The sequence below is a fragment of the Stegodyphus dumicola genome, chromosome X1 (assembly GCF_044657685.1).
Source record: "Stegodyphus dumicola isolate Sdum_Otavi_A_Nest chromosome X1, ASM4465768v1".
In the NCBI taxonomy this organism is placed as follows: Eukaryota; Metazoa; Arthropoda; class Arachnida; order Araneae; family Eresidae; genus Stegodyphus; species Stegodyphus dumicola.
The window spans coordinates 163,157,712-163,184,485 of record NC_140780.1 but is presented as its reverse complement, the minus strand read 5'-3'; the positions used below and the strand labels follow the sequence as shown (position 1 = coordinate 163,184,485).

Genomic DNA, 26,774 nt, shown 5'->3' with positions numbered 1-26,774 from the left:
TAAAGACGACATATCGCAACGTTTTTGCAATACGACTCGCGACCAGTTTGCAACGTCGTTACGACGTTGCCGTGCTACTTGGGAACAGGGCAAAAACTGGAACTGTACATCTTCTTTAGTAGGAAATGTTTTAATAAAAAATGGAACAAGATAGCTTGACACGAAATATGGAGCAAGGAACTGATAATATGGTATATTTCATTTTTCAGACATCCTTGTTTAATCTATTGATGTCATTCCAGTGGATGTTTGCACCTTAAGTCTGATGAAACAACCATCTCGCCTTCCAAGTTTAATTCGTGGAATTTGGAAAGATTGACGGAATATGGCGAAACGGGACTAATCTAAAGACAAATCGGATTTCTTACAGTGGAAACTGCAGTTAAAACTACAATTCAGAATAATGGGAGACAACTGAGACTGAATAAAACCATTCTTGCCAATGGCTAGACCTTTCCTGTATAAGTTTGGCCTATGTATTTCAACTATTATAAATATAAATCAATGCCAAACGTTATTTCTAACAATAAAGTTTAAAAACTGTATATGAATTAATATGAAACTATAGAACATCTGAGCATAAATCGCTATCATTAATGCTTCTGTTATTTTATCTGAGCGACTCATAATAAAAGAACTTCGTTAACTTCTTTCTTGGAAACCATGCGAGAGAAAAATCTTAATTCAAAAACCTAGGTTTTAGGAATGTAATAAGGTCAATTATTTAATTCATGTTTAAATAATTTTGTTGCTTATTACGTTAATAGTAACCCGTTCCAATTTTAGTAACCCGTGTCAAACGTAAATGGAGAGATGCCTTCCTGACCGAGAAGAGAGTAAAAAAGCTAAAAAATTCAGTGGCGCAGCAGTCCTAGTGGGCCACGGCCTGTAGTGCCCCGAAATCTGCTTTCTTGACCTTGGGCCCAGGAGTGCGTCAGCATACGCCCGGGGCAAATGGTCAGCTTGTCGCAGGACACCCAGTGTTTAAGTCCCCAAGCGAAATTGGTACTCATTTTATCGACCCATTCAAGGAATAAAAGGCTGAGTCAACATTGCCCAGCTCGGGGATCGAACCCGGACGTGTGGTGCACCTGCGCGACGCGCTAGTCACTGCCCCACCGGGCCTGGAGAAGGTGATTATAAACGATGATTAATGGAAATGAGATATTCAACTACATAGCACCGAGAATGAAAGCAATATCAAGAATGTAATGCTTTTAAACTATCAAAATTAGTCCCAGCAAAATTTATTTACTCTAAATATATTTAAAAACTATAAATTTAAACAAATTTAAATTTAATTTTTAACAAACACGTATAAAAGTAAAAAAGCAAATTTAAATCCTAAAAAAAAGCTAAATTTTTTAAAAAAATTTTAAAAAAATGTGCAAACATATAAAAGATTTAATTCTCGAACTAATCTACAATATCATCTAAATTCAGAAGCATAAGCAAATCAAGTGCAAAATCAATCCATGAAAATAAATTCACTAATTTAGCAAATTAAAATTAAACTAAATAATTTTTTTTTAAATGCATATGTGAATGACCGTTGAGTAGGCAGGAGACAGACTTATCAAGGGGAAGTTGCCTCCAAACCTAACTCTCCAATCATTCAATTCGTGTTTCGTCATTCATGCAGGCAAGGGTAAAAGTCAAAACCAAAAGTAATACCAATAAAGTGGTATCCTTAGAAATTAACATTTAAGAATTAACATTTAAGAATTAAATTTAAGAATAAAGTTCTAAAAGGAAAATACTAATGAAGTCTTTTGAGAAACAAGCAAGTAAAGTCAAGAATTATTTTTTTAATTAAATTTTTTTTAAATTAATTTTTTATAAAAAAATCTAGAAACCAATTGAATGATTGGAATTGAATTGAATGATTGGATATTGGAATTGAATGATTGGAGAGTTAGATTTGGAGGCAACTTCCCCTTGATAAGTCTGTCTCCTGCCTACTCAACGATCATTCACATATGCATTTTTAAAAAAATTATTTAGTTTAATTTTAATTTGCTAAATTAGTGAATTTATTTTCATGGATTGATTTTGCACTTCATTTGCTTATGCTTCTGAATTTAAATGATATTGTAGATTAGTTCGAGAATTAAATCTTTTATACCGTATTTACGCGAATCTAATGCGCATCGTCCCAAATGTAGTATTCAAAATTGGGGTGCGCATTAGATTCGATGGCGCATTAGATTCGAGTGCAAAGTTCGCCGATGACGTCAACCAAATTTCTCGACTACATTTACCGTTACATTTATCGTTGACACATTATTGCATAGAGGATACAAACTGCAGAGTACGTAGTCACGAAATGGAGGGCAAACAGAGAAGAATGTCATATGACGCTACTTTCAAACGTAAAGTAATTCTTTATGCTGAAAAAAATGGCAATAGAAAGGCAGAGAGAGAGTTAAACGTAGCTGAGAGCAATGTTCGCTTGTGGCGGCAACAGAAATTGGCACTGTTTGCAACTAAAGCTAGCAGAAAGAAATTCACTGGCCCTCGCAAAGGAAGACACCCTAAAATTGAAGAAAAAGTTTTGGAATTTGTACGTGAAAGGAGGAAGAATCGACAACCTGTGACTAGTGACACCATAAGAAATAAAGCAAAAGAGGAGGCTGAAGTTCTTGGAATACCGAAACAAGAGTTTAAGGCTAGCCGTGGATGGGTGGATCGGTTTATGAAGCGGATGTGTTTATCTCTAAGACGCCGTACAACAATATGCCAAAAGCTTCCTGCAGATTATGAGGGAAAACTACTAACATTTCAGCGGTATGTCATCACACTTCGGAAGGAAAAGAATTTTTCAATGGGGCAAATTGGCAACGCTGATGAGACGGCAATTTGGTTTGATATGCCTCGTAACTACACCATTACGGAGAAGGGGACTAAGGAAGTTATCATCAAAACTTCGGGATGTGAAAAACAACGCGTAACAGTGATGCTGGCAATAACAGCAGACGGGTGCAAACTTCCCCCTTTCTTAATCTTCAAACGGAAAACATGCCCTAAAACCCCTAAGAATGAAAAGCTGTTCCCAGATGATGTCCTGATTCGAAAGCAAGAGAAGGAGTGGATGACGGAATCATTAATGCTCGGATTGGCTCCGAAATGGATGGAAACGCCGTCCCGGTGGGCTCTCTAATCCACCATCAATGCTTTGTCTGGACGCATTTCGTGGTCATCTCACCGACGACGTAAAAAAGAAGATGCACAGCCTAGGCAGTGATCTTGTTATCATTCCTCGAGGGATGACGTCTGTGTAACAACCCCTGGACGTTAGTATAAATAAACCTTTTAAGGGGTACGTTCAGGCGGAGTACGAAAAATGGTTTTGTGAGCCAAACCGTGTATTGACCCCGACAGGAAAAATTAAGCGTGCTGCACCGCACATTGTTGCACACTGGGTTTCTGCTGCCTGGAAAAGCATCGAAGCACCAATGATTGTGAAATCTTTCAAGAAATGCTGCATTTCAAATTCATTGAATGGCAGTGACGATGACGTGCTCTGGAGCGCCGAGGATGACGATGACGATGATGAGGAAAGAAGAAATGAATCTGCTTCTGACGAAGAGAGCGGCGAGGATTCCAGTGATGAAAACATTAGTGAATAAAGACGTTTACTATTAATCACTGATTGTAGAAACTATTAGCTAGATAGAAATGTTACGATTTATTTCATGTTCATATTTTACTATAGGTACCGTATATACGGTAGTGCTAATTAACAATGATTGTTTCACATGACAATAGCCCACTAATAGGTTAATTCTATGTTCTGCTACTTTATGTATAAATCCATTGTTGTATAAAATATGGTATCTAAATTTAAATAAAATTATCATACCATTAATTGATAGTTTATATACAAATCCATTGTTGTATAAAATAAGATTCAATAAATTCCTCATATCATTGAGGCGCATTACATTCGCCGACAAACAATTTTTTTATTATTTAAAGTTTTAAAATGGGGATGCGCATTAGATTCGATGGCGCATTAGATTCGCATAAATACGGTATGTTTGCACATTTTTTAAAAATTTTTTAAAAAATTTTAGCTTTTTTTAGGATTTAAATTTGCTTTTTTACTTTTATACGTGTTTATTAAAAATTAAACTTAAATTTGTTTAAATTTAAATTTCATTCCTTGCAGCAATGGCACAAAGAATATTTAATTAAATTTGTATTTAAATTTAATTTTTTTAATTAAATTCAATATATTCTTATGAAACAATTTTAAAACTATAAGGTATTTCTCCCGCCTTCTTAGCATGCCTTCATCGTGTAATGGTCAGCACGCTCGACGCTTATTCGAGAGGTGCGAGGTTCGAGTCCCGGCGAGGGTATTGAATATTTTTCTTGTCTCCTGCTTCCAAATAACCTAATGTCTCTAGAAAACTATGCTTTTTGATGTGTTTTAAAATACTAGGGTTTTGCTGTAACTGGAAGCTTGCGTTTGAGTTTTGCAAGGCCCTACTAAACTGCTAGCGAGTTATCACTGAGTGTGAAAAAGAATCGCAAAGTTGGAAGAAGGTTAGAATAACTTTTTTTTAAATTATTTCTTTATGTCTTTAATTGAATAAAAAGGGGCAGCTTTGTGCTAGAAACGAACTTGGGAATAGTTACATTAACATAACTAAAAGTTCAGAAAGTTAAATTCAAATCCATTTAACGTAGTTAACGTACGACTAATCAAATAATAACTAAACTAATCAAATTGGCTCAGAATTTAATTACGTGTATTTGAACACAACGGTGAACAAGACGCTAAAGCCGGAATACAACTTAGAGTTGGCAATATTATGTAACAGCAAGACGCAGCTGCCAGGAGCTCCAATCTAAAGTTTAAAATTCTCTGCTTAAATATACGAACAGCTAATTTGCATTCTGGTGAAGACCGAGGAAAGCAGAAGTTATGTTAAAGATTTTAATCATAATAATTGGTTAATTAACATAAAATACCTTACAGATTAATAATAATAATTCTATTTTTGAAATTAGTTTCTTTTTCACAGTTAGTTTGTTAGTTCGGCTTTCCTTCTAGTTATTCACCAGAGGTAAGTGCCTCACCCTTTTTCCGGCTTTGCGTGAAGCCATAGCTTCATATAAGCAGATAATCCTGGATTGATATGCCATAAAAAGAAGGTTAGAAGAGATGGAATAAGCATGATATCACGGAAGTGAAAATCAGAAAATCTCAACAACGTGACGTCATGACTTTTCATGGCCACCGTGTAGCGTACGGATAACACTACGAAACGTTTGTTAAATAAACATTGTATTGATTTTGAGAATAAATATCAGCTTATAAAGGCTCAAAAAAGTGACTTTATACTTAATTTACGTAAAAAACTCTTGAAACTTTCTCTGCTTCCGGGTTTTATCATGTGTACATTTCTCTTATAGTTAGCATTTGTACGTTTTCATGTGTCTAGATTTTATTAAATTTGAAACACTAACTTCCAGTCCTTGTAATTTTTCTACTAAGTAGAAAACCATTTATGTTAAGTATCAAAGTTGGAACGAAAGACATAAACATTCAATGATGCAAGCTAACATGTAGACAACACCGATTAGAATATAAACAAAACCAACCAAAAGCTCGCCTATGGAAGCTACTGCGATTAGACTCGTCGTCATACCATGACGTCGTGTCATGGCTTCATTTCCATTGCACGGGATATACTGGAAAGGCTTACTCCATTTATTCTAATGTCCTTGTTTCATACGGACAATACACGGAATCAGGGCACCATCGCTGCACGACGCCTGCACGTTAGTGACGCTCTTGCTTTTTAAATTATGACTTGTTCAAAAAATTACATTGATGTTCCGTTTATACTGAGCAAACTTGCTGAATCTTATGTTTGTTCGCGTCACAGAACATAGTTTTATCTAGATATCATTGATAAACGCATTGCAAATAATGATTTCCATGACTTTCATGTACTCATGACTGTCGCTCTGGATTGCCTCAAGGACTTGAACATCGATCCTCTAGGAAAAATTGGCGATAATTGTGATTAAAAAATGATAACAACGTTCAAGCTGACGATTCAGATGCAAGCAATACATAATTTGACTTCGATTTCAGATATCATGAATTATCTGATTCAATCTCAACTACCTCAGTCTCTGAAATTCGACTATCCCCAAACCGTTTAGGAAGAAAGATTCGCCTGCCTCCAATTGCTTATTAGTAAAACATCCTCATGGTTGGATACGAATTTCGATGTCATCCTTTACTCTTTACGCTTAGGACATTACGCTTAGGAACGCGTTGATCTTGCTTGGGGTCGAGAGTACATCTTGACACCATTTTTTTACAGTTTGATAGTAGTACCAAAAAGATTATAACTGTTAATGAAATGTTTTGTATTTTTGTTACCATGAGATTAGATTTCTTGCGGCACTATATTGTGGTTAATTTAATATAAAAATGTAGTACTTTTTCCCCTAGAGAGAAAAGTATTATATTAATATTGGGTGCAGAGGTTTTTAAGAAATGTATTTTTAATTTAAAACAGTTCGTATTAAAGTTGGTTACGATTATTAATTCATTATTTCATGTTCATTATACTATAGATGCAATCTCCGAAAGCATGAGACAAAACAATTTTTACAAATAGAAAAAACGTTGGAAGCTAATATAATGCACAGTAAATTCACTTTATTTGTAGTCAATCTGAAAAAGTAAAATTTATTTTTGAGGTTTTTGAAATACTGCAATATATTGGGAACAGAGAACTAGAGATACGCATGTTTGAATGAATAACATTCCTTTATGGATATTGCCCATTTTTAATGTGTAATATGTTTTGCACATTTGTATGATAATATTATTTATCAAAGAATGTAGTTTCTTTTCTAATGCACGTGAATTAAATTCAGAGACAACACTGAATTCCTTTTTTTCTTTCATTTAAGGTAACAGAGTATTAGAAATGTGAAAGACATAGACATTAACATGGAAATAACACATAGAGTTGCAAAGAAAATATTTTCTGCAGTATGAAAGGAAAAGAATGCACTCAAATTACAGTAATAATATACTTACGGTCAGGCAATGCATTTATGGTTGGGTCGCGATCGTCGTGTAATCCATTGTGTTTCGATTTTTGCACTAAATTCATGAACTCAGCTGTTTATATAATCCAATCACTTATGATTGCTTTTGATATGAAAAATTTTATTAGTCCATAAAACAGGAAGGCCATCTGCTGAAAGCTACATGTAAAGTTTTTGCGTCTGATAATATTATTCAAAGAAAACGAACGATAATTTTCACGCCTCAATGTCACTCAGTGAAAACACCCGCCTAAGCGTCATTACTTGAAGGCGTTCCCAAGCATAGAGAAAAATGTCATCGGAAACTATGTCCAGTCACAAGGACGGATTTTCCCTATGCGCACGGCACGGTACGGAATGCTTACATGTCCTCCAATCATCTGAAGTCCTCAGCGATTATTCCCGCACCCTGATGAGAGAAAAATTTACTTAAATTTTCTGTTCTGCTGAAGCGAGAGAAAGAGCACTAGGAGCTCTTTTGAAAGTTGAGACTCAGTTCTTCACCTTTCGAACAAACAAACTCATCATCTATGGACTTGCGTTTAATAAGGATCCTGATTCTATACGCAGGGAACTTATTGAAGAGGTTTTACCCAGTCACTAAGCTAAAACATTTCAAGAAAAGGACTAAGACTGGGTTTGTTAATCTTCCGATATTTTTCTAGGAACTTCTAGAATCTCTTTTGTTTTAGTACCATACACTAAGTCAAGACTCCTGATGTATACATAGGCAATTTATAGGTATGTTTAGATAAGCAGACAGAAAAATAATAAGGGTGTAAAAGACCCGTTTATTGAGAACTCAGGTAGATGAGCAGAGACACTCTCTATGCTTACAAACCATTCAGCATTTATGGCCATAAACTCAAAAAGTAAGATTTTAAATTCAAACTAAATGTTAGCCAAAGGCTACGCAGAGTTAATTAAAAGCACAAGTTCGCTCTAACCTACACCGGCGTCACAGCACTGACAGAAATAAAGCAATGTCGCAGATAGGAATGCTATTGTAGAATATCAATAAGCAGCGTGGTCTTCAGTAGGCGGAACACCCTCTGACTGAAATACTCTCAAACACTCGCTTAAATACATGAGCTTAAATTTTCATTTTGGCAGAAAAACGGAAAGGAAGACGTGATAATAGATATTCGTAACATAAAATAACTGGTTAATTAACATAATTACCTTACATGCAAAAAAGGAGGAAAATCTATCATGAAAAATTCTTGCTCTCCCTTTCCATCAAAATAAAAAATATCTTCCAGGCAAAGCACCTAAAATTTGTTATAGATGTCAGCGCTTCGGACATGGCCAGACTGGATGGAACAATTTATCCCGCTGTCTGTATTTTCCCCAAGATTATCTTTCATACGCATGTAAACACCCGAGAGATGTTAAACCAAAATGCATCAGATGCAATTTAGATCATGTCACGTCTTACTTTAGTCGAGATTAGTGTTACCATTCCACAGAAACATGTGTTAATGCAAGGATGAAGATGATATGCCCAGTTTTACGTCTGTTGCTTTAATTTGATTAGAAAAAATATTAATTTAGCACATATACAAAAATAACAATGATAAACATCACATGTAAGTCGTTCAGCACAATCAAAGAAAGTCTCCGTCTTGAACAAGCCTGTTCGTTTTCTTGGGCACCTGAGCATGGTCCTATCTCAGAATAAAGTGGAAGCATTTTCCGAAGCTTGAGTAACATTTCTAGGGTAGAAGCAATAATGTAGAACGATAGCAGTAGTACATAATAGCATTTCAGTACCCATAATTTTATTACATAAGAAGATAAGTGAAATAATTTCCAGCATGGTTGTATTGCTACTGCAAGTAGAAAATAGGTGGTGCTCGATTTGGAAAGAATAGTAAAGAGAGGAGTTGGTGGATATAGAGTCTCTTTTGAGGCATTTCAGATGACGGTGGTCGGAGCGAATCGCTGCGCTAGCGTCGTCGATGGAGTCTCGTAGCTGAATGAAGGAGAGGTCATCTGAGGCAGGGTGGCAGGAGCCAGAAGAGATCTGATAAACCCCTCTTTTGATGCAAATTATTTTTGTCTTTGATGATGTGGAGTTAAAGGCCTAGCCTAGCGCACTCCGTAAATTAACTTCCTTGATCCTTGAGATCTGATTGTGTCAGCAGAAAAGAAGCTGATTGGGTACAGTGGCGTTAGCGAGGGGGGGGGCAAGGAGGTGTATGATGCCCCGGGCGCCGAGGGGCGCCAAATGGTCTCCAAATAAGATTTTTCAAAAAATTTCAGTTTTTATTTCGATTGAATTCTGGAAAATATATTGAAAATTAATAATTATTGTAATATAATTAATTACTTATTTTCTTGATGTGTCTGATAAAATGTGTAATAAAATGTTTGCAGTACATCAACCAAATATCTCCGCATACAAAACGTTCTTTCTGACCACTTTATTTCTCTAAAATATATATATATATATATATTTCGTTAAAAAAAAATATATATATATTTTTTAACGAAATGCACATATAGATCCCGCTTTTTATTTTAAAACGATTACACGACCTTATCCCGAATTTTTCAAACATACCCAGTTTCCAAAAACCGATTCCATAGTCTGGAAATGATATTTTGGGAACTCCTAACGGTTTCGCTACAATCGATTGCGTTTGATTCTCCTGTAAACGCCTGATGGCCTTCCTGGCTACCGATTCAACTAAGTCATCAGGCTAAGACATAGTACGATTCACTGCTTCAAAGCATTCAACGCGTGTCAATTGTTTTTAATCTCCTACTACAAAAGGAATGCTGCAGGTCGCTCCTTATCTAAAACGAATAGTTTTCGACGTTACAGACTAAATTTGCATATTCCCAACTTGTAAGCGTTATAATTTTACTTTATAATTTCTTCTACTTCCTTTTGTTAAAAAGGCTGTAGATTATTATATGGTTATTTCATACAGAACTCACAATATCTCCTAATCGTTTTGAACAGTTAATGTGACTGCAAGATGTTACTCTGCAGTAGAAAAGAAACTGAACCTAAAACTCCGTTACAGATCTATGGAGAAAATGTTTTCCCAAGCCTAAGAGTAGCACTTCAACTAGTCCTTACTATTTCATCATCAAATGCTAGCAATGAATGTTCGTTCAGCAAATTAAAATTAATTTCGACATATTTACAACCAACGATGGGACAAGATCCCTTAAGTCATCTAGTATTTTTAATTGTGGAAAGAGAAAAATTTGAAATGATAGACTTTGATAAAGTAATTCATAAATTTGCTTCATCCAAAGCAAGAAAAATGTATACATAGTAATGAATTATATTAATGTATTATAATATTAAATTATTATTAATAAATATATCTACTTATCTATGATATATATTAAACTTTTTATTGTTTAAAAATTGTACTTTTTTAAAAAACAATTATATAAATATGTAAAATAAATAATACCTTTAAACTAATTCTAGATCATCGTATGTCTGATTTTTCTGCCGACACAGATACATTTCCGAATCCAATACTAGTGCAGTTAGATAGTGACTATTCTGAATATATTTTAGAGTATTTTATGGTAGATTCAGCATTTTATTATTATTTGTATTATTTTCTTATTACGAATATATTCTATACATTATATTACCGTGTTTTTTTTTTGGGAGGGCGCCAAAAAGGTATCTTGCCCCGGGCACAAGTTATGCTCGCTACGCCACTGATTGGGTACAGTACGAACTTAGTGTGCTTGTGCTCGTATGGGGGAAGAGGAGGCTCTTTTTAGTCCCCACTAATTCAGAAGGGCTGCGAATATAATGAGGAAGGGGGAAGTATAAAAAGATGATATTCCAATTAAAGCATTGAGTATACATTTTCATATGAGTAATGCTATGCAAAATGGATAGGTAAGGGTTAACTAAATCTCTCTGAAATTTATTTTAATTTTTGCTAGGAAATATAGTAGTAAGTTAAATTAGGATAGGCATATACAGTTTTTTTTTTTTTCAAAGAAGAATCACAGGCGGAGTTTTACAGTGGTAGTAAGTGTGCTACTTCGAAAGTAAGTCAATATCACGCCAAATGAGCGAGATAACTTCAATGCTTCGCCGATGACTACCAGAGGAACCAAACAATCAAATTCTTTAGAGGCACTGCCCACCCCAGTCACAAATTCACCTCTACCGGACGAGAGGGGGAAGCTGGTAGAGCTATCTTTTGCAGCTTTCTGCTATCTAACAATCACTAAGTGATCATCCCCTCAACAGAAATAGGAAATTCAACTACATTCAACAATCTGATGTGAACTAGTCCAAGTTTTTTGATAATATCTCAAACAAAGCAAACTCTCCTAGTGATACTCAATTCGTGCTAGCGGCGAAGATTCCAGATTCAGGATTTATTGATGTTTTTCCCTCAAATTCGGACTTTCTTAATTCTTTTCAAAATTGTTAGATACTGTCAAACTCTGCAATATTTCAAAATCTCCTCTTTAAAAATTACAGTATGTTTTACCTCAAGTGAAATTGCTTGGAACGAACTTGCAAGTTCCAGTGATGACTCTGCATTTCTCCTCGCGAATGATTTGTGCTTTTACGCAGTTTTTAAACCAAGCAACAACAGCTTATTGCATTAGCAGCCTATGGCAGAGCAGTCTTAGAGATGAAATCGCGCGTTCGGAGCCTAGCTCTGCAAAATCCCTCCCTCCCCTGACTTTGGATTTTTCCATACTCATTATGGCTATTATTTACTTTCAGGACTCTCTGAAACGAGAGAATTTTAGGTTTAATATTTTTTTAGCCTTTCCGATGGCCGGGCACAAGATCTGCAGTCTCCTTTACAGTTATAGACTTAGTTTCATATCCAGGTTTTTCACCGCTCTTCAGCACATCAGATGGAGCCACCTATGCTGATAGCTACCTGATTGCTTTATTCTTTTAACTAACCTGCGTAAAATTAAGCTTATTTCACATTTATTCTTGTGTATTTAATTTTTCAGTTGAACAAAATAGTAATAAAATTTAATAAAACATAATATGTATTTTTAAAAAGCCGCGAATTTAACTAAAGCAAATGGACGTAACCGTAGAGGTCCTGTAAAATTCGCAAAATGCATAGAGTATGAACATTAACGGCAGTTAAGCAATTATGAGTTGCTTTGCGCTTTTTTATTATTTTGTGCAGATATAAAAAACGTTTCTTAGTATAATTTTACTTTCATAAAATACAGTTATGAGTTTTGCTTTAATCAAATAAAAAGTAATTTCTATCTGAAGTATTATACCAGCAAAAAGAAAAGTAAGGTTTGGTATATTGAAAAGACGGGGAAAGCACACTAGGGCTATCTGCCTAAGGGTAGGGATGCCTTCGTGGAGGACTTTATAAAGGAAACTGGCTGGCATGCACTTTACATATGAGGAAAACCAAGAAAATGTCCATGCAACCAGCTCTCTCGACTGGATTCAAGCCCAGACCGGAATTAACAACATTCAGCGACTTTACAGCTTGACAGCTGGTGGGCAAAAGAAAAGAAAGATTACATGCTTAGTTTTAGAAACCTGGGTAAATAAAAATTAATTTCACACTACTATTGGTGTAAAAACAATTTATGTGTTTAAGCGAATAAAAGTACTCTCTTTGCTTAATTTTATCGAAAAGTTTGCATCTTGTAACTTGCATTATCAAAATAAAAATATTTTATTTTTTAAATATCTAAACTTGTTGAAATAAAGTACGATAAACGAGAGAATGTAACGTCTGTTGCTCGAGTAAGTACTTATTTGGGTTACAGGAAAAGCCGCGAGCCCAGCATTCGGATTTTCCAAACATCGGAATGGTCTGTAATCTCATTTGGTCTGAATAATAGAGTATTACGGAACTTTTGTTTTTTAAAACACATTAAATGTAAGTTAAACATGATACTTCTACTGTCTCATAAAAAAAAAAAAAAAAAAAAAAAAAAAGTGGGGGGGGGCAAATAGATGTTAAATGGAAGTTTCTTTCAACTAGTGAAAAGGTTTCCTGAGTACATAATGGACATTCTCCCGATAACCGAGTTGGTAAAGCCCTTGTTATGGCGTCGCTGTTCCCCTGCGCCCAACAACATTAAAAAAAGTCCGGTTATCTCGTCCGAAAGATTTCGCGGCGTCACCGTTCCCTTCAAAGAGACACTGAATTCCATACTTTCCTACAACCTCATTTCAGATAGATTATAGCCACCTGATTAATTGATGATGCCACCTGATTGATTAATGAATAATCCGCATGATAGTTAACGTATGATCTTGCATGGACTTATATATTAGCACTTTTTAAGGTAATGTTTTTAGCGTACAAGAAAGGGGATGAACTGCCTATTCTAGATTTTTAGGCATAAAATTTGCCACAGAATACTGTAGAAAGATGATTGATTTTTCTAAAATTTAAATGTTAAGAAAACTTATACGTAGTTTTACTTGTACTGAAACAGCTCAGACGATGAAGTTTAGAGTAACCCTAAACATAAATTAGCAGAACCGCTTTAAATTTAAGCGGATATAACTGGAAAATACCCTAAAGTTATTAACAGAAATGTTATCAACTGAATAAATGTAGTTTTGACGTGATTTGAAAGTAACAAAATACTAAATTTTAAACCGATGAGAAATAGTTAAGGCGAAGTGAGAAATCTAATAGTTATTTTTTCTGGAAGTTCAGTATTTTTGTGGACTTACAATAAAAAGCAATTAATTGATGTGAGGTTGTTGCTTCGTTAAATACTTTAATTGTAGTTTATGCCATGATTTGATTAATATATATTTCAGTATTTTATCTCGAGATTGTGATCGAAACGTACAAAATATCAAAGTGCCCAACAATTGCTTAGGATCAAAAGGTTCGGGTACAGAGTCCAAGGTTTTAGAAGACCCCAAATTTATCCCATGCGCAACCGTATACCTGCATTTTGCCTTCTAAATGTGATAAAAATGGGTCCAAAAGTCCTCTGAAACAGATCTGTATTTAGGGCCCCAGAGTGGTGTAATCAGCATTTGTTCAAAATGTCAGAATTAGGATTTGTGAATTCAAAATCTGAAGACAACGTGACTGAGTATTTAAATCTCTTTCCAGTTACTATTCATTAAAGAATTATCTAGGATAAATTTGTTTTTTAGAAGTTATTGATGAGTATTTTATTTAATTTTCACATAAACTCATAATTAATGGGAAAATTATTTCCTTCACCCCAAAATGTCGAATAATATGACTTAATCTTTCTTGCATTTATATTACATCCTTGCACTTTATCAGTATTTACACCCTATAGTCTAAATATACAAGTATTATACTCAGTAAGTGGTTGGGTGTTGGATTTCTTGGAGCATAACCTAAAAGGTATGCTCCAAAATACGCCTAAAATGAAGCGCCAAACACATGATCCATTCCATTAAGTAAACGGATGCTGAAATCCACAAGATATATTTAAGTATTAAACCAGATAAAATCTCAATACATGTTATAAGGTATTTCTTCCGCTTTCCTAGCGTGCCTTCGTGGTGTAGTGGTTCTGCACGCTGGGCCGGATATATTCCAGAGGTCCGTGGCTCGATTCCGAGTTGAGAGAACAGCGTTCTTCCTGCTTCTAAAAACCTTTCTAATATTCCACTCCAGGACTAATGCTTCGCAACCTGCTATTCAAGTGTACGTGCAAAATTCGCGGCCATTTATTCAAAATTATGTTGATGGCAATGCATATGCCTATGATGGGAACAACCTGAGAGTTCAACAAAAGACTTTGCGATCGTGTCTGAAACCTCATTTCCTTCTATCGCCTCACATTTTCAAACCCAACAATAAGAAATCTGATAACCACTATTTGTTAAATTTAGATTTAGATTAAGGATTTCAACAATTATTGGATTTGGTACAGCTGAAAAATTTCTATAGCCACCAACGCATTTAAAAAGACAATATAAATTTTAAAAAATTTCTCCTATTTCCTAGCAATGAAATAAAGATCATAATGCACAGCAGTTAATTCCGAAGTGAGTACAGACCAATCGCTGTAGTATTCTGCGAGCATAGAAGTTTAAATCCTTAAGATACTGCTAAACTGATAAACGAGTTATTATCGCTCTAGTCTGAATAAAATGACAAAGTCTTACAAAGATTTGCATAACCTTTCTTTTACTTAACTCTTGAAATTAGCGGGAAGTACTACTTGTGTTACAGAACAAATTCTACCCCTAGCGGGCATATAAAATAACATAAACGGAAATTCAAAATTATGTAATATTGTCCGAGACTACAAGTAGAATAGTCTACTTAAGCTGGCTCAAGTAATTAACGGCCTTTTTAAAATCGGCTAACAAGATGGCTGAAGCCGAAATAAACTTTGGCGGAGCTGTCGACAACTGTACGTGAGGTTGTCAGAAACTCTAACTCTAGAACATTCAAAACACTACTCAACTAATTTGCATTTTGGTGAAGACTACGGGAAGAAGTTACAATAAAGCTTCAAATCATAATACTTGATTTATTAACATAAATCCTACAACGTGTCTTCTACTCTCCATGTGGTATCCAATTACAATAGACGTTCTAACGTGACCAGTTGCTTTCGATCCATCTTTATATAGAGGAATATAACTTCTGTGTCTATTTCTGTGCTTCAGAAAAAGCTGATTGTATATCATGTAATTTGTATTTCTTTTGACAAAATGGATGAAAATACCAAGAAACTGAATTTCAGGATTTATTCAAGGGAGGATTTCGAAATGTTTTGATGCTTGGGTATTCCCATAAAACATGCAATAATCCTCTATCAGAGAGCAAACGCTTAGGAAAAAAGACGGTACAAAAAACGGTCATGCATCAAATGAAAGATCACACATGTCATCAAGTAAAGATTTCCTACCACAAGTAAAGAATGCTTATGACCATTGTAGTCAGAATGGGATAATATATCGAAATAATATCGGAACTGCTCACGCCTTAAGTAAAGTAAGTGTTGATAATAGTAATTGTACAGGTTCTGGATGTTCTAAATGCTCAAAGACGAATCTGCAGAGACTAATGATCTATTTTCAATAAAATTGAAGTCATGCAAATCCACAGATGACTGAGCATAGTTCAGTGCAGAGCAAACAATAGCGAGAGCTCTGTACATACAGAGCACTGAATAACGTTCCTCCCTGCAGAAGGAGTTTCCCAGGACTTTAACGTTTTTAAATATTTCTTCCTCAGATACAAGACATGTAGAACGGAAATCAGCTTTTGGTCGAACATCTCTCCTAAAACCTTCATTTCGGATAAGACTGGAATTAATGACTCTTGAAGGGGAAACACAAGCTTAAGATGGAAATTTCGTTTTTGACAAAAGTGAATTTAAACAGTCTGCACTTTTGAAAATACAAACTCATGTTTGTTTGACCATTTCTGCATCTTTTTAGGATGATCTGCAGTTGTCTCCTGTCTGATCCTTGGCAGCTTATCTGAAGGTCGTCAACAAACAATGATCCTGAAACGGTTGGAGGGAGTTCCTTCGAAAAAGAGTTTACATTTAAGCTAAGCAAAATGACACTAAAAGTCCATTTTGAAGCACACCATCTTCTTACTCATAGACATCTGAAAGATGTGAGCGAATCCTTAGTTGAAAAGTCCTTGGCTTCAAAACGTTCTGAATGAGAACTGATATATTGCAAATCAAGCCATTAGCGTTAAAGGTCGTGGGAAATGGCTTATCTCTGTGCGTTACAATAAGCCTTTTCAATGTCAAAGAAGACAGATACGAGGTGGTTTCTCTGAAAAAAAAAAAGCTTTACATATGAAATTTAAGATATACGTACAGCAGCTGTAATAGCTTTCGTTACATCATCGACAGGCATATCTTTTACCATTTCGTCTGCGAACTTGTAAGGCATTTTCTGCCTTTTTACCACGCGCCTTCATGCTATAACTGGAAGCGCGTTCGGGTAGTAAATGGGAGGTCCAGAGTTCGACTGTGAAGGCACTGCTAACTTTCATGTTTCTCAGTATAAAAAATTCTAAATGACTCTACAAGTGACGCCTGAAGCAAAATGTGCAGAATGATAATTCACAACCACCTGGACTTAGGCAATGGATTCTTTTCTCGCCAGTCACCTTAAAAGGGAGGATAATGTAAGAAATCCCCCCCTTCTTTACCGGGTGCTTTTATGGTATAGCTGGAAACATATCCGACTAGCAATCAGGAAGCCTGGAGTTTCAAACCCAGCGAAGACACAGATGATTTTTCACATTTTCTGCTCCGAAATAAACATATTTACAAGTGGTAGCAGAACTAAAATATGGTGGCCGATAATTCGTTACAATTTAGATTTGGTGACTCGGTTCCTCCTCTTCAGTTGCTCTTTAATTTGAGCAGAATGTAAGATATTTTTTGCCATTTTACTGCGTGCTTTCGTGGTGTAAATGAAAGCATGTACGGTTAGCAACTGAATTTGAATCCCAGAGAGGGCATCACACATTTTCATGTTTCCTATTTCGAAAATTTAATCGCTCTAAAGCCTCTGCAAGTGATAAGAAAAATTTGTAATCTGCCGTGTCAAGTGTAAATCAAGGAGATCTTGACATGGGATTTCTTCGTTCTCATGCGAGAGCTACAAAAATGGGAAAACGACCGCTATTATAAAGATCAATTAAAAAATTTTAAGAACAAAAGATGAAGAGAGATGGTGAGCAGATGGCAAGATAAAGAGCGTGAAATATCTGTATGTATCGTGTTCATTATCGAAGAGGCAAAGATAGTTATATTCGATCATTTGTTCAATTTCTCTTCTTCGAGAATTTGTATTCTTACTTTCTCAGATCGAAGTACGGCCGGTAAAGTCTTCTACTATGGTAAAAGGTTCAGGCTGCTGTATTGGGTCATCTAAAACCCGTTGATCGATGTGATGATTCGGAAGCAAATAAAGGGACAGGCTGAAATCAAACGCTATACACTTATATGAATAGCAATGTCATGGAGGACTGTGGTTGAAGAAATCGAACTGAAGGAATAGTCAAGTGAGAAGACGAGACTTACGCCTCCACTGACCAAGCTTATCTCCCAAAATATCTTTTCTGCCGAAAGAATACCTCCTGCCGAAAGTATAGCTTAATTTGATGTTCCGGTTATAGCATAGTTTCCTGAATTGCTAAGTACATAAGATGTTGTACATCGGTCACATCTTTGATGTTAAAGAGATTTTGGTGGAAGTTACTACAATTCCATGAAACAAGAATAAACATTATGCATGGTATTTGCTTTTCTGGTGCTGTTTTTTGATTTCATGTGAAAGTTAATGTTTCAAGATATCCAGTTCCACTTTCACATCTATCTCGGAATCTAAATAATTTCAACGGAAACGTCCAAAGAAACTTAAACTGAGATTTCTAGAAAATTTAAAATTTTCTTTTTTTCTTTTATATTCTCAGTTTGATTATCTTTCGGCTCTTTACTATTTAGTATTTTTGCTATTGATTTCTGTGCTGTGTTTTTGTAAATTTTGGATTGGCTGTTTATTTCTTATACATATTGCTGTTTGACTAGCTGTTAATTTGACAGATTCAACTTCATTGATGTATGATATAGTATTTTACTGTGCTACTAATTTACTCGCCTCAGCGTAAGAGACATTCTTGGTTACTTTTGTTGTCTGCACTCCTTTCTCTGATTCCCATTTTTTTTACACAGTTGAGAGAATGTGCTATTCTTTACAGTTTAATTATAGTGGTTTGTCATTGGATTTATTGTTGTGGTGGTCTTCCACAAAACAACTTGCGCATTTGAGTTTCCCATAACAGGACATCTCTAAGTGGCCAAAACGCTGGCACTGAAGGCATTGCAACGGATTTTTTATGTAAGGTCTTACGGGGCAGTGTAAATACCCGGCCTTGATATATTTGACAGATCAGGTGAAATGATGAGGATTATGCATTTCGTATTTACCAAATGACTTTCTTTACTCTTCTTTATTCGCATAGCAGCACAGGCATTCTGGTCGCACAGCTCAAACAACTTCCTCTTTTCTTAAATTTTCCCAACAAAAATGAAATTTATCTCTGATGTTACGCCTTGAAGGTAATTTAAAGTTTTGGGCTCTGAGGCAATTACATCAGCAAGCCCAAACTTTTTTAATTCAACGGCGAGTAACGGATTCAGATTGATTACTTTCATGGCATGACCACCCCATGCCAAGTCATGCCACCCTGTTAAGCAAAAAATGGCTTCTTTTTACTATTATGTTTTCCGCGCGCTAAAAGTTTGTTCCTCTGAATCTTTGCTTACCAATGAACTTAATTATTTGAGAGCAGTTGCGATTGACCGTGGATTTTCTCTCGTGATTATTGATAAAGCCGTCAAAAAATTTTCAGATTCCCATCAAAGAAGATATTCCACTGTTAGAAATAATATCAATGACCTTGTCGTGCTTCCATTTTATCCTTCTGTTAGCTATAAAATTGCACGGATTCTCCAGAAATTCAATTTTCAAGTCGGTTTCTCCCCTATTAATAAAATTCACCCTTCGATTCTAAAAGATTGCGTTTCTGTCTTGAATTCTTGGGGAATTTATAGTATATCATGTCAGTGTGGTTTAAGATATATTGGCCAAACAAAAAGAGCGTTGAAGTTTCGTATCAAGGAACATGAATCTTATGTCAAAAAAGGGGAAATTAACAAGTCTTCAATAGCGTATCATAGCTGGACTTTTAACCATAATTTTGATTTTGGGTCTGCAAAAATCATCCAAAAGGCTTCTTCCATAGGCGAATTGGATTTTCTTGAGGCTTTTCACATTCACAAAGATTTAGGAAGTTTAGTTAATGATTTGAAGTCCAATCCAGTCCTTCCTAATGCCTTTAAAATTCTACTGTCTTAATTCAATTATTTTTGCCGATAGATGGCGTTACCTCCTCGCACTTGGTACTACCAGAGGGTATAAAAATCCGTTCAGTGGTTGCTTTCCATTATTTGAAGTTCAGATTTTGAGCGTAATGTGCATTTGCCCCTCGCTCCCTATTTTAACTTCGCTAATATTTCTTTATGCTTGATCAGACAGCCTGGCTCAGTAAAAGTAGGCGGCCAGTGCAACTCTGATTAAAAATCTAGTCATAACCACGTGCAGTGCTGATAAGCACCACGTGTTTCTGTGATTCCTATTTTCTTCTTTCTATGTATTTCTTTCTCCTGATGAGGAGGGACCTTTAGCTGCCCTCGAAATCGATTGAGTGTTTCATTATACCTACGCTAAATATAAGGTTGTTTTTTACGATTTTGATAACTCTTATCTATTAAAAAATAATTATAGTGAATTCTTTATTTGCGATATTACTAAGAGGTCGCGTTTTGAAAGAGACCTGCATTTTTTGAGAATATAAACAAAGACTGGCATTTTTCTAAGACCACCACATGCATTAGAGCTCCAAAATCTTCTAAAACCGTGGATGGCCACATTTAAAGAGGGATTATTGTATTTTTAATAAAGCATGTGCATTAACCTCAATTATACATATGTTACATTCTCTTTCAAAGCAGTGGAACAGTGGTTCTTTTGCTTTAGGACACTATACAGCAAAAAACATTACTAGATTCAGATTCATAGTTTTTGGAATTCCCTGAAACTCATCATTCTGCTCAGAATAATTTGTCCGAAGGAAATATTTAACAGATATTAAAAATCTAGAAGCAGGATCAGGTCAAAGTAATAAAGGCCTTCTTGTCTAAACCATTTTAATTCACGAAAACAGGTGCTAACTTTATCGTTGACTCTTGGAACAGCACATGAAATTGAAAAATGATAATTGATGGGAGAGGGCAGCTGGGAGATGAAACAGGAAAGGACCAAAAGGCACCAAGGCTTTCTAGTATTACTAGTCTTCACTCAATAGCAAACACGTAGACAGTTTTCTCTATACGAGTAGCTAAAAACAAAGGGATGTAAGAGCATCTTACTTTGAGCCTTAACTTCAGGATAGGAAAAACATGGTTATAATAAAGCGACCCTACTCAGATCTATGAACAGCCTGTCGCAGTTATTCGTTGTAACTTGGTATATATGTTTATATATGTTATATGGACCATAGAGAAAAGGAAAATGCAAAAAAGAGTAGTTCAAATTTTGACTAACAAATGGTGCCTTCTATGCGATGTATGAAGGGTGTAATGAAGATACGAACTGTTTAAATGTCAACAATCAATGCCGTAAAATCATTTTTCATCCAGCGTTCAGAGAAGAAAGATTGAGCTTTGCTTGTGAAGATGTTTTATATGAACTGCAAGGGAGTTTAGCTGCATTTCAAGAATTATCTATATTTAAAAGACTTGAGAAAACTACTTATGTCAAAAATTAGTTTGAAAAGCTAATTATTAAATTTAAAGAGGCTGAGGAATTGCGTGCTCTGTCAAGAAGCCGAAGAGGACGAAAATAAATTTGAAATCAAACTGTAGAAGTCGCTGTTGCTATAGTTAACAAAACGTCCTATTCCCGATATTCTTAGGGAAGTTCTTTAGAGGTGTCAGGTAATTTGTCTATCGCTTGGTCTACGATGCGGAAATCTCTGTGATCCATTTTAAAGTGATATCCATACAGCGTCCACATGGTGCAAAAGCACCATGTGCAAATGCACCCTCAAAAACCGCATCAAAGCACTGACTTTGCTTGTCAGGTTTTGGAGAGAATAGTTGTTGACAATGAATGGCCCTGGAAAATTTTGTGGTGAGACTAGGCGCATTGTTCTCTAGACGGAGCAATGAAACTCAGACCTGTAGCATATGGGGTACTACGAATCCCAATGCTGTGCATTAATAGCCTCAGTATTCTGATTGCGTAAACGTGGTGTGGTTTTATTTCTGATTTTATTCTTGGTCTCTTTTTCTTTCAGAAGAATACACTTCGAAGTCTTAAGATATATACCCCCATGATTGTTACTGCTAACTTCTGCAGCAGCAAGTCATTCCTGCCTTATAAGAATGAGAATCCTTAGAACTGACTGCATTCATAAAAACTGATGCAACACCTCGTATTGGCGGAGAAGTAAATCTTTAGAGATTTTCGAATGATTTCGAAAAGTTTTTCGAATGCCTGGTCTCCTCGTTCTCCGGACTTGAATCCATGTATCTTCTGGTTGAGGAGATTGCATAACATCCTTTCGATATTGCATAAAAAGGGCACTCTAATTATCGAAATTTGAACTACTGTTTCTTACTGCAGTGTTCTGTTTTACATGATCCACATGTATGTACACTATTTGATTCTACATGATCCACATGTATATACCAAGTTTCAACCAAAAGCATCAAACCGAATGACCTCTATATAGGTCTAAGTAGAGTCACTTTAATTATAAACATTCTATACAAAGTTTTTACTACTCAGCTTGTTAAATAAATTGGTAAAACTCAAATAGTTTACTATTATGAGCTATTAAGAAAGATTCTTTATAATAATGTATGCCTTTTTGAAAGCAAAAGTGCTTTAACCCTCAATATTTCTTCGATCCATGACTAACTTCGATCACTTCATTTTTATCTACAGAGTTAACATTACACTCTGATCTTTCTTTCAGAGCTGATCATTTTATTTTCCTTTTCTTTAAAGTTTCCCTCAAAAATATGTTTTAAGTTCTACTTATTTTTCAAACCAGTTTTGACTTTTGTCAAATGTTTCATAAAGTTTTCTCAGCTCAATACCTCAGCTTCTCCAGATTAGATTATGAAAATGAATAAAAAGTCAAAAAGGCAACTGAAATTTTCCTGTCATGTTTCAATTTTGCTTGTTGTTGGAATTCCATTGGATGAGTAGTTCTGAATAAAGAAAATGTTCATTTAAGCATCTATGAAGTTTATTTCATTTCCAACCAATAATTTAATAATTTTACTCGTTATATTAATTCAGCTAATGTTTGCAGCGAAAAGCTAATCAGAAATAAATAAACAGTTTCAATTTTGCTTTAGAATGAGATTGTAAGTAGCTTTTAAAATTTAGCTCGATAAAAGACTGAAACATTAATTGTTCATACTTAAAACAAAACAAAAAAAATATCAACATAAAAAGCAATTTTATGAGTGTTTACTCAAAAAGTAAAGGAAACAGATTGGAATGTAAAGAATGAATGCATTTTCTATAAAAATAATTCAAAACGGACGAAATCGTACCTTACCTGCTTTTCTATCTCAGTGAATTTGGACAATGTGATTTACTTCAGATAATGCCAAATACACTCATGTCCAAAAATTAAGGATAATGCAAAATCAGGCAAAGGAAGAGTTAGAAGCAAAACAAATTTGACTTATTTGTAAAGCTTATTTATTAAACAAAAGGTAAAGAGCAAAAAAAAGATGCTATATGTTTGATATTATTTAAAAAATTAGCGATTTTCTCTCCCTAGAGCAAATTCCAAAAAAATCTATTTACAAAAAAACCAATATTACATGGTTGGTATTATTGTTAATACATTGTATGTCTCCCAGACGATGCAATATAGTCGGTACAACGCCTAGGCATGCTGAGTATCAAATTATTGATCTGATCTTGGGGGGATATTACACCCCTGAAAACGCAATGCTCTCCGAAGTTCCGGTAGACATGTAGAAGGAGGTTGACGGGCTGCAACTTGTCGGCCAAGCATATCCCACACGTGCTCTACTGGATTCAAGTCCGGTGAGAATGCTGGCCAGTCCATACGGGTGATATCCTCCGATTGAAGGCATTCGCTTACGATGTTTGCACGGTGAGGACGGCCGTTGTCATCTATAAACACAAATTGTGCGACCATGGCGCCCCGAAACAAACGTACATGTTGTTCCAGAATGACGTCCTGATAGATTTGTCTTGTCATGGTTCCAATTTGAACATGCAGGTCAGTTCTGGAATCCAGAATAATTCCACCCCAAATGAGCACTCCTGCACCACCGTTACGGTGTCATTCAATGATGTTTTCTTGGTAGTAACGGGTACCTGGTGCTCTCCATATGAAAGTCCGGCGAGAAACTTTTCAGCATGTGACACCGCAGCTGCTAAAGCAACTGGGTAGGAGGACTTTCAGGCGTATCAAGCTGTGCAAAGATAATGGCGGTGCACATACGGATGGTTTGGACGAATAACTGTAAATGGTATTAAAGTGTTATTAAAGTTACAATGAAATAATATGAAAATATAAAGGGACTTCGTGGCAACTCTGTATGCCAGTCTAACATTTGGAAGGGATCCAGAAGCCCCTTCCTGCCTATTCGCTGTCACTGGAGAATACATATTTGAAATCAGTATTACAAAATATTGCTATACATCTTATAAGAATGTTTAAACTAAAAGGGAAGTCTCTTAGTTTAATGATGCTAGATGATAATTTCTAAAATGAGCAAAATTCTTTGCTTTTTTTAAAAAGTTAATCATTAGCAATATGAAGAAGCTCTTTGATTTAGATGTCAAGGAATATCATTGCACATGATATATTCCCTTCTTTCCTTAATAGTAATTAATTAAAATATATTATTTTGCTTTCATTTACAGAAATTTGTTAAATATCCATTATTACCTAGTGGTTGCAGTTTCAGTTATTAACTGCCAAGAGTCTAATTTGAGAAAGAGTCTAATTTGAGTCCTTCATCATGTTTAATGATGCAGCAAAATCTACTTTCTCTCTTGAACGATATTCTATATAACACTCTTTAACTTCATTGAAAAATAAATTATTTTACTAAACGCACTTATCAAACAAATTAATTGTATTTTTGTAGAAAATAGCATCATATTTTTAAGATATTGCTTGTATTAGAAATAAAATCCTAGACTTTCAAATCCCCGGCTATAAAATAAATCTACTAAGCAGTTTAAGCCACATTCAGAGCTTTCTTAACTTCTAATTTAATTTCTTTGATAGGATCTGTTCATATGTTTACCTTTTAGATTTATCTCAGCTTAATTAATACACATGTTAGCTTTAATTAGAATAAAACGGTTTAATAAACACTAAAAGATATAAATAAAAAATAAAAAAAGCTAGAAATTGCAATTAGATATGATGTACAAATATTTATAGCTTTTCCCCTCTTTGTGCCTTAGTAAAGGCTTCCTAACTTACGGTACTTGTACCACAGATGGTACATTATATTACTTTTGGTCTGCAATTTTTACTCAAAAGATCTAAATGAATATAAAACGGTGCTACTTTTTGTACATATATTGGTATATGATAATATATGATGTTTCACATATTTTTGATCTACTATTTGGTACAAAATTCAGAAAGTTTAAGAACTCATGCTTTACTGCAATATAAAGATTCTTCTGCAAGAATCCATATATTTTCTTATGAAAGGCAACTTCGTTTTTCAGCTATTTACTTCCAAACTTAAAACTAAAATAATTATGTTTTAGCTTTTTGACTGAGGAGTGAATTTAAACTGTTAAATATGCATAAATTTGAGATAGTTTCTTAAAATCAGGATATCAAAAAAACTAAAATATGCTTTTGTGCAGTAATACTCTAGTTTCTTAATTTTCGTTTTCAAGAGCATTTCTTTCAAAAATGCATTAACGTGTAATAATGTTTGTTAAATATAATGTATAAGAAAAATTTTAACGTATAAGAAAAATTTTAATGTATAAGAAAAAACATTAACGTGTAATAATGTTTGTTAAATATAATGTATAAGAAAAATTTTCGTAAAATTTCGTTTTACGAAAATTTATTTTCCTCTTTAATGCAAAATTTTAAAAATGAGATTTAGATGACAGCTTAAGAAAACTTCTGAAATGGTTGTACCCTTTGTTTTATAATTATGGATTTTCCTCTGCATTTTATTTTCATTTACTGTATTTGATTTGTATGTACTCGTTTTAGAACTGTTGATTCCCATTCTTCATTCGATTTGTATTTGTTTGCATTGTAAAAAATGGTAATTTTCTCCCTTTGCCTTATTATATGAAAATAATATAGTCTATTCTTAAGTATTGTATATCCTGAGATTAAAAATGTAACTTTATTTTTCAAAAAGAAAATATTATCGTGTCACTTAAACTAATATTTCTTAATTTTGGTTTTCAGAAGTATCACTTTTTGCTATATTTTCATATAATAATTTTGTGCATATAATAGTTTTTTAAAATAAAAAATTTTTCGTGTCTTGTAGAATAACATTTATTAAGGTTTTACTTACTTGTAAGGCGATGAGCATGTGTTAAAAGAAAAGAGGCTTGTCAAAGGTTCCATATCAACAGGTGAAAAACTAAAGCTATTAAGATCGACCGGAGATCTTGGGCAAGAATCCAGATCCCCGCATGACTTCTCTTCCGCCTCGAATTCCGAGTGAGAAATGGGACTGAAAGGTTGCGGTGACTTCCACGGATCTTGCAAGAAAGATGGATTGTTGGGCAGGTAACTCGATGGGGCTCCATCCATGGCTTTTATGCAGGACGATGAACGTCACACGACAGAAAACCTAAGAATGCAGAGAATGTTTTCATTGGTAAAAGGATGCGGAGGAGGGTAGCATCTTTTGTGTGAAGCAGCAGAAGTGTCACAGAAGCGCAATAAGAGAAATCATTTAATGACCTTCTATTGGTGCTTTCAGACGGAAACAGCCGAAAGGTTTCACTCAACTTTTGCAAATTGCGAAAATTACTTCCTGAAGTAAACAGAATTTATTAAGTAGCGAAATTTCGAGACATAATAATTAATATTTTATGGTAAAAGCATCCAGACATATATATCTAA

At 34.9% G+C, this 26,774-nt stretch overlaps 1 protein-coding gene across 1 annotated transcript in view; it reads right to left on the bottom strand.

Annotated features, from left to right (window-relative positions):
• Positions 1–26,494, bottom strand: part of LOC118199917 (uncharacterized) — a 74,032-nt gene extending 47,538 nt beyond the window's left edge. Inside the window, exon 1 of the mRNA XM_035371795.2 lies at positions 26,218–26,494. Coding sequence (XP_035227686.1) covers positions 26,218–26,459 — 242 coding nt within the window. The 5' untranslated portion in view covers positions 26,460–26,494. The remainder of the gene's footprint in view (positions 1–26,217) is intronic.
• Between the last annotated feature and the right edge of the window lie 280 nt (positions 26,495–26,774).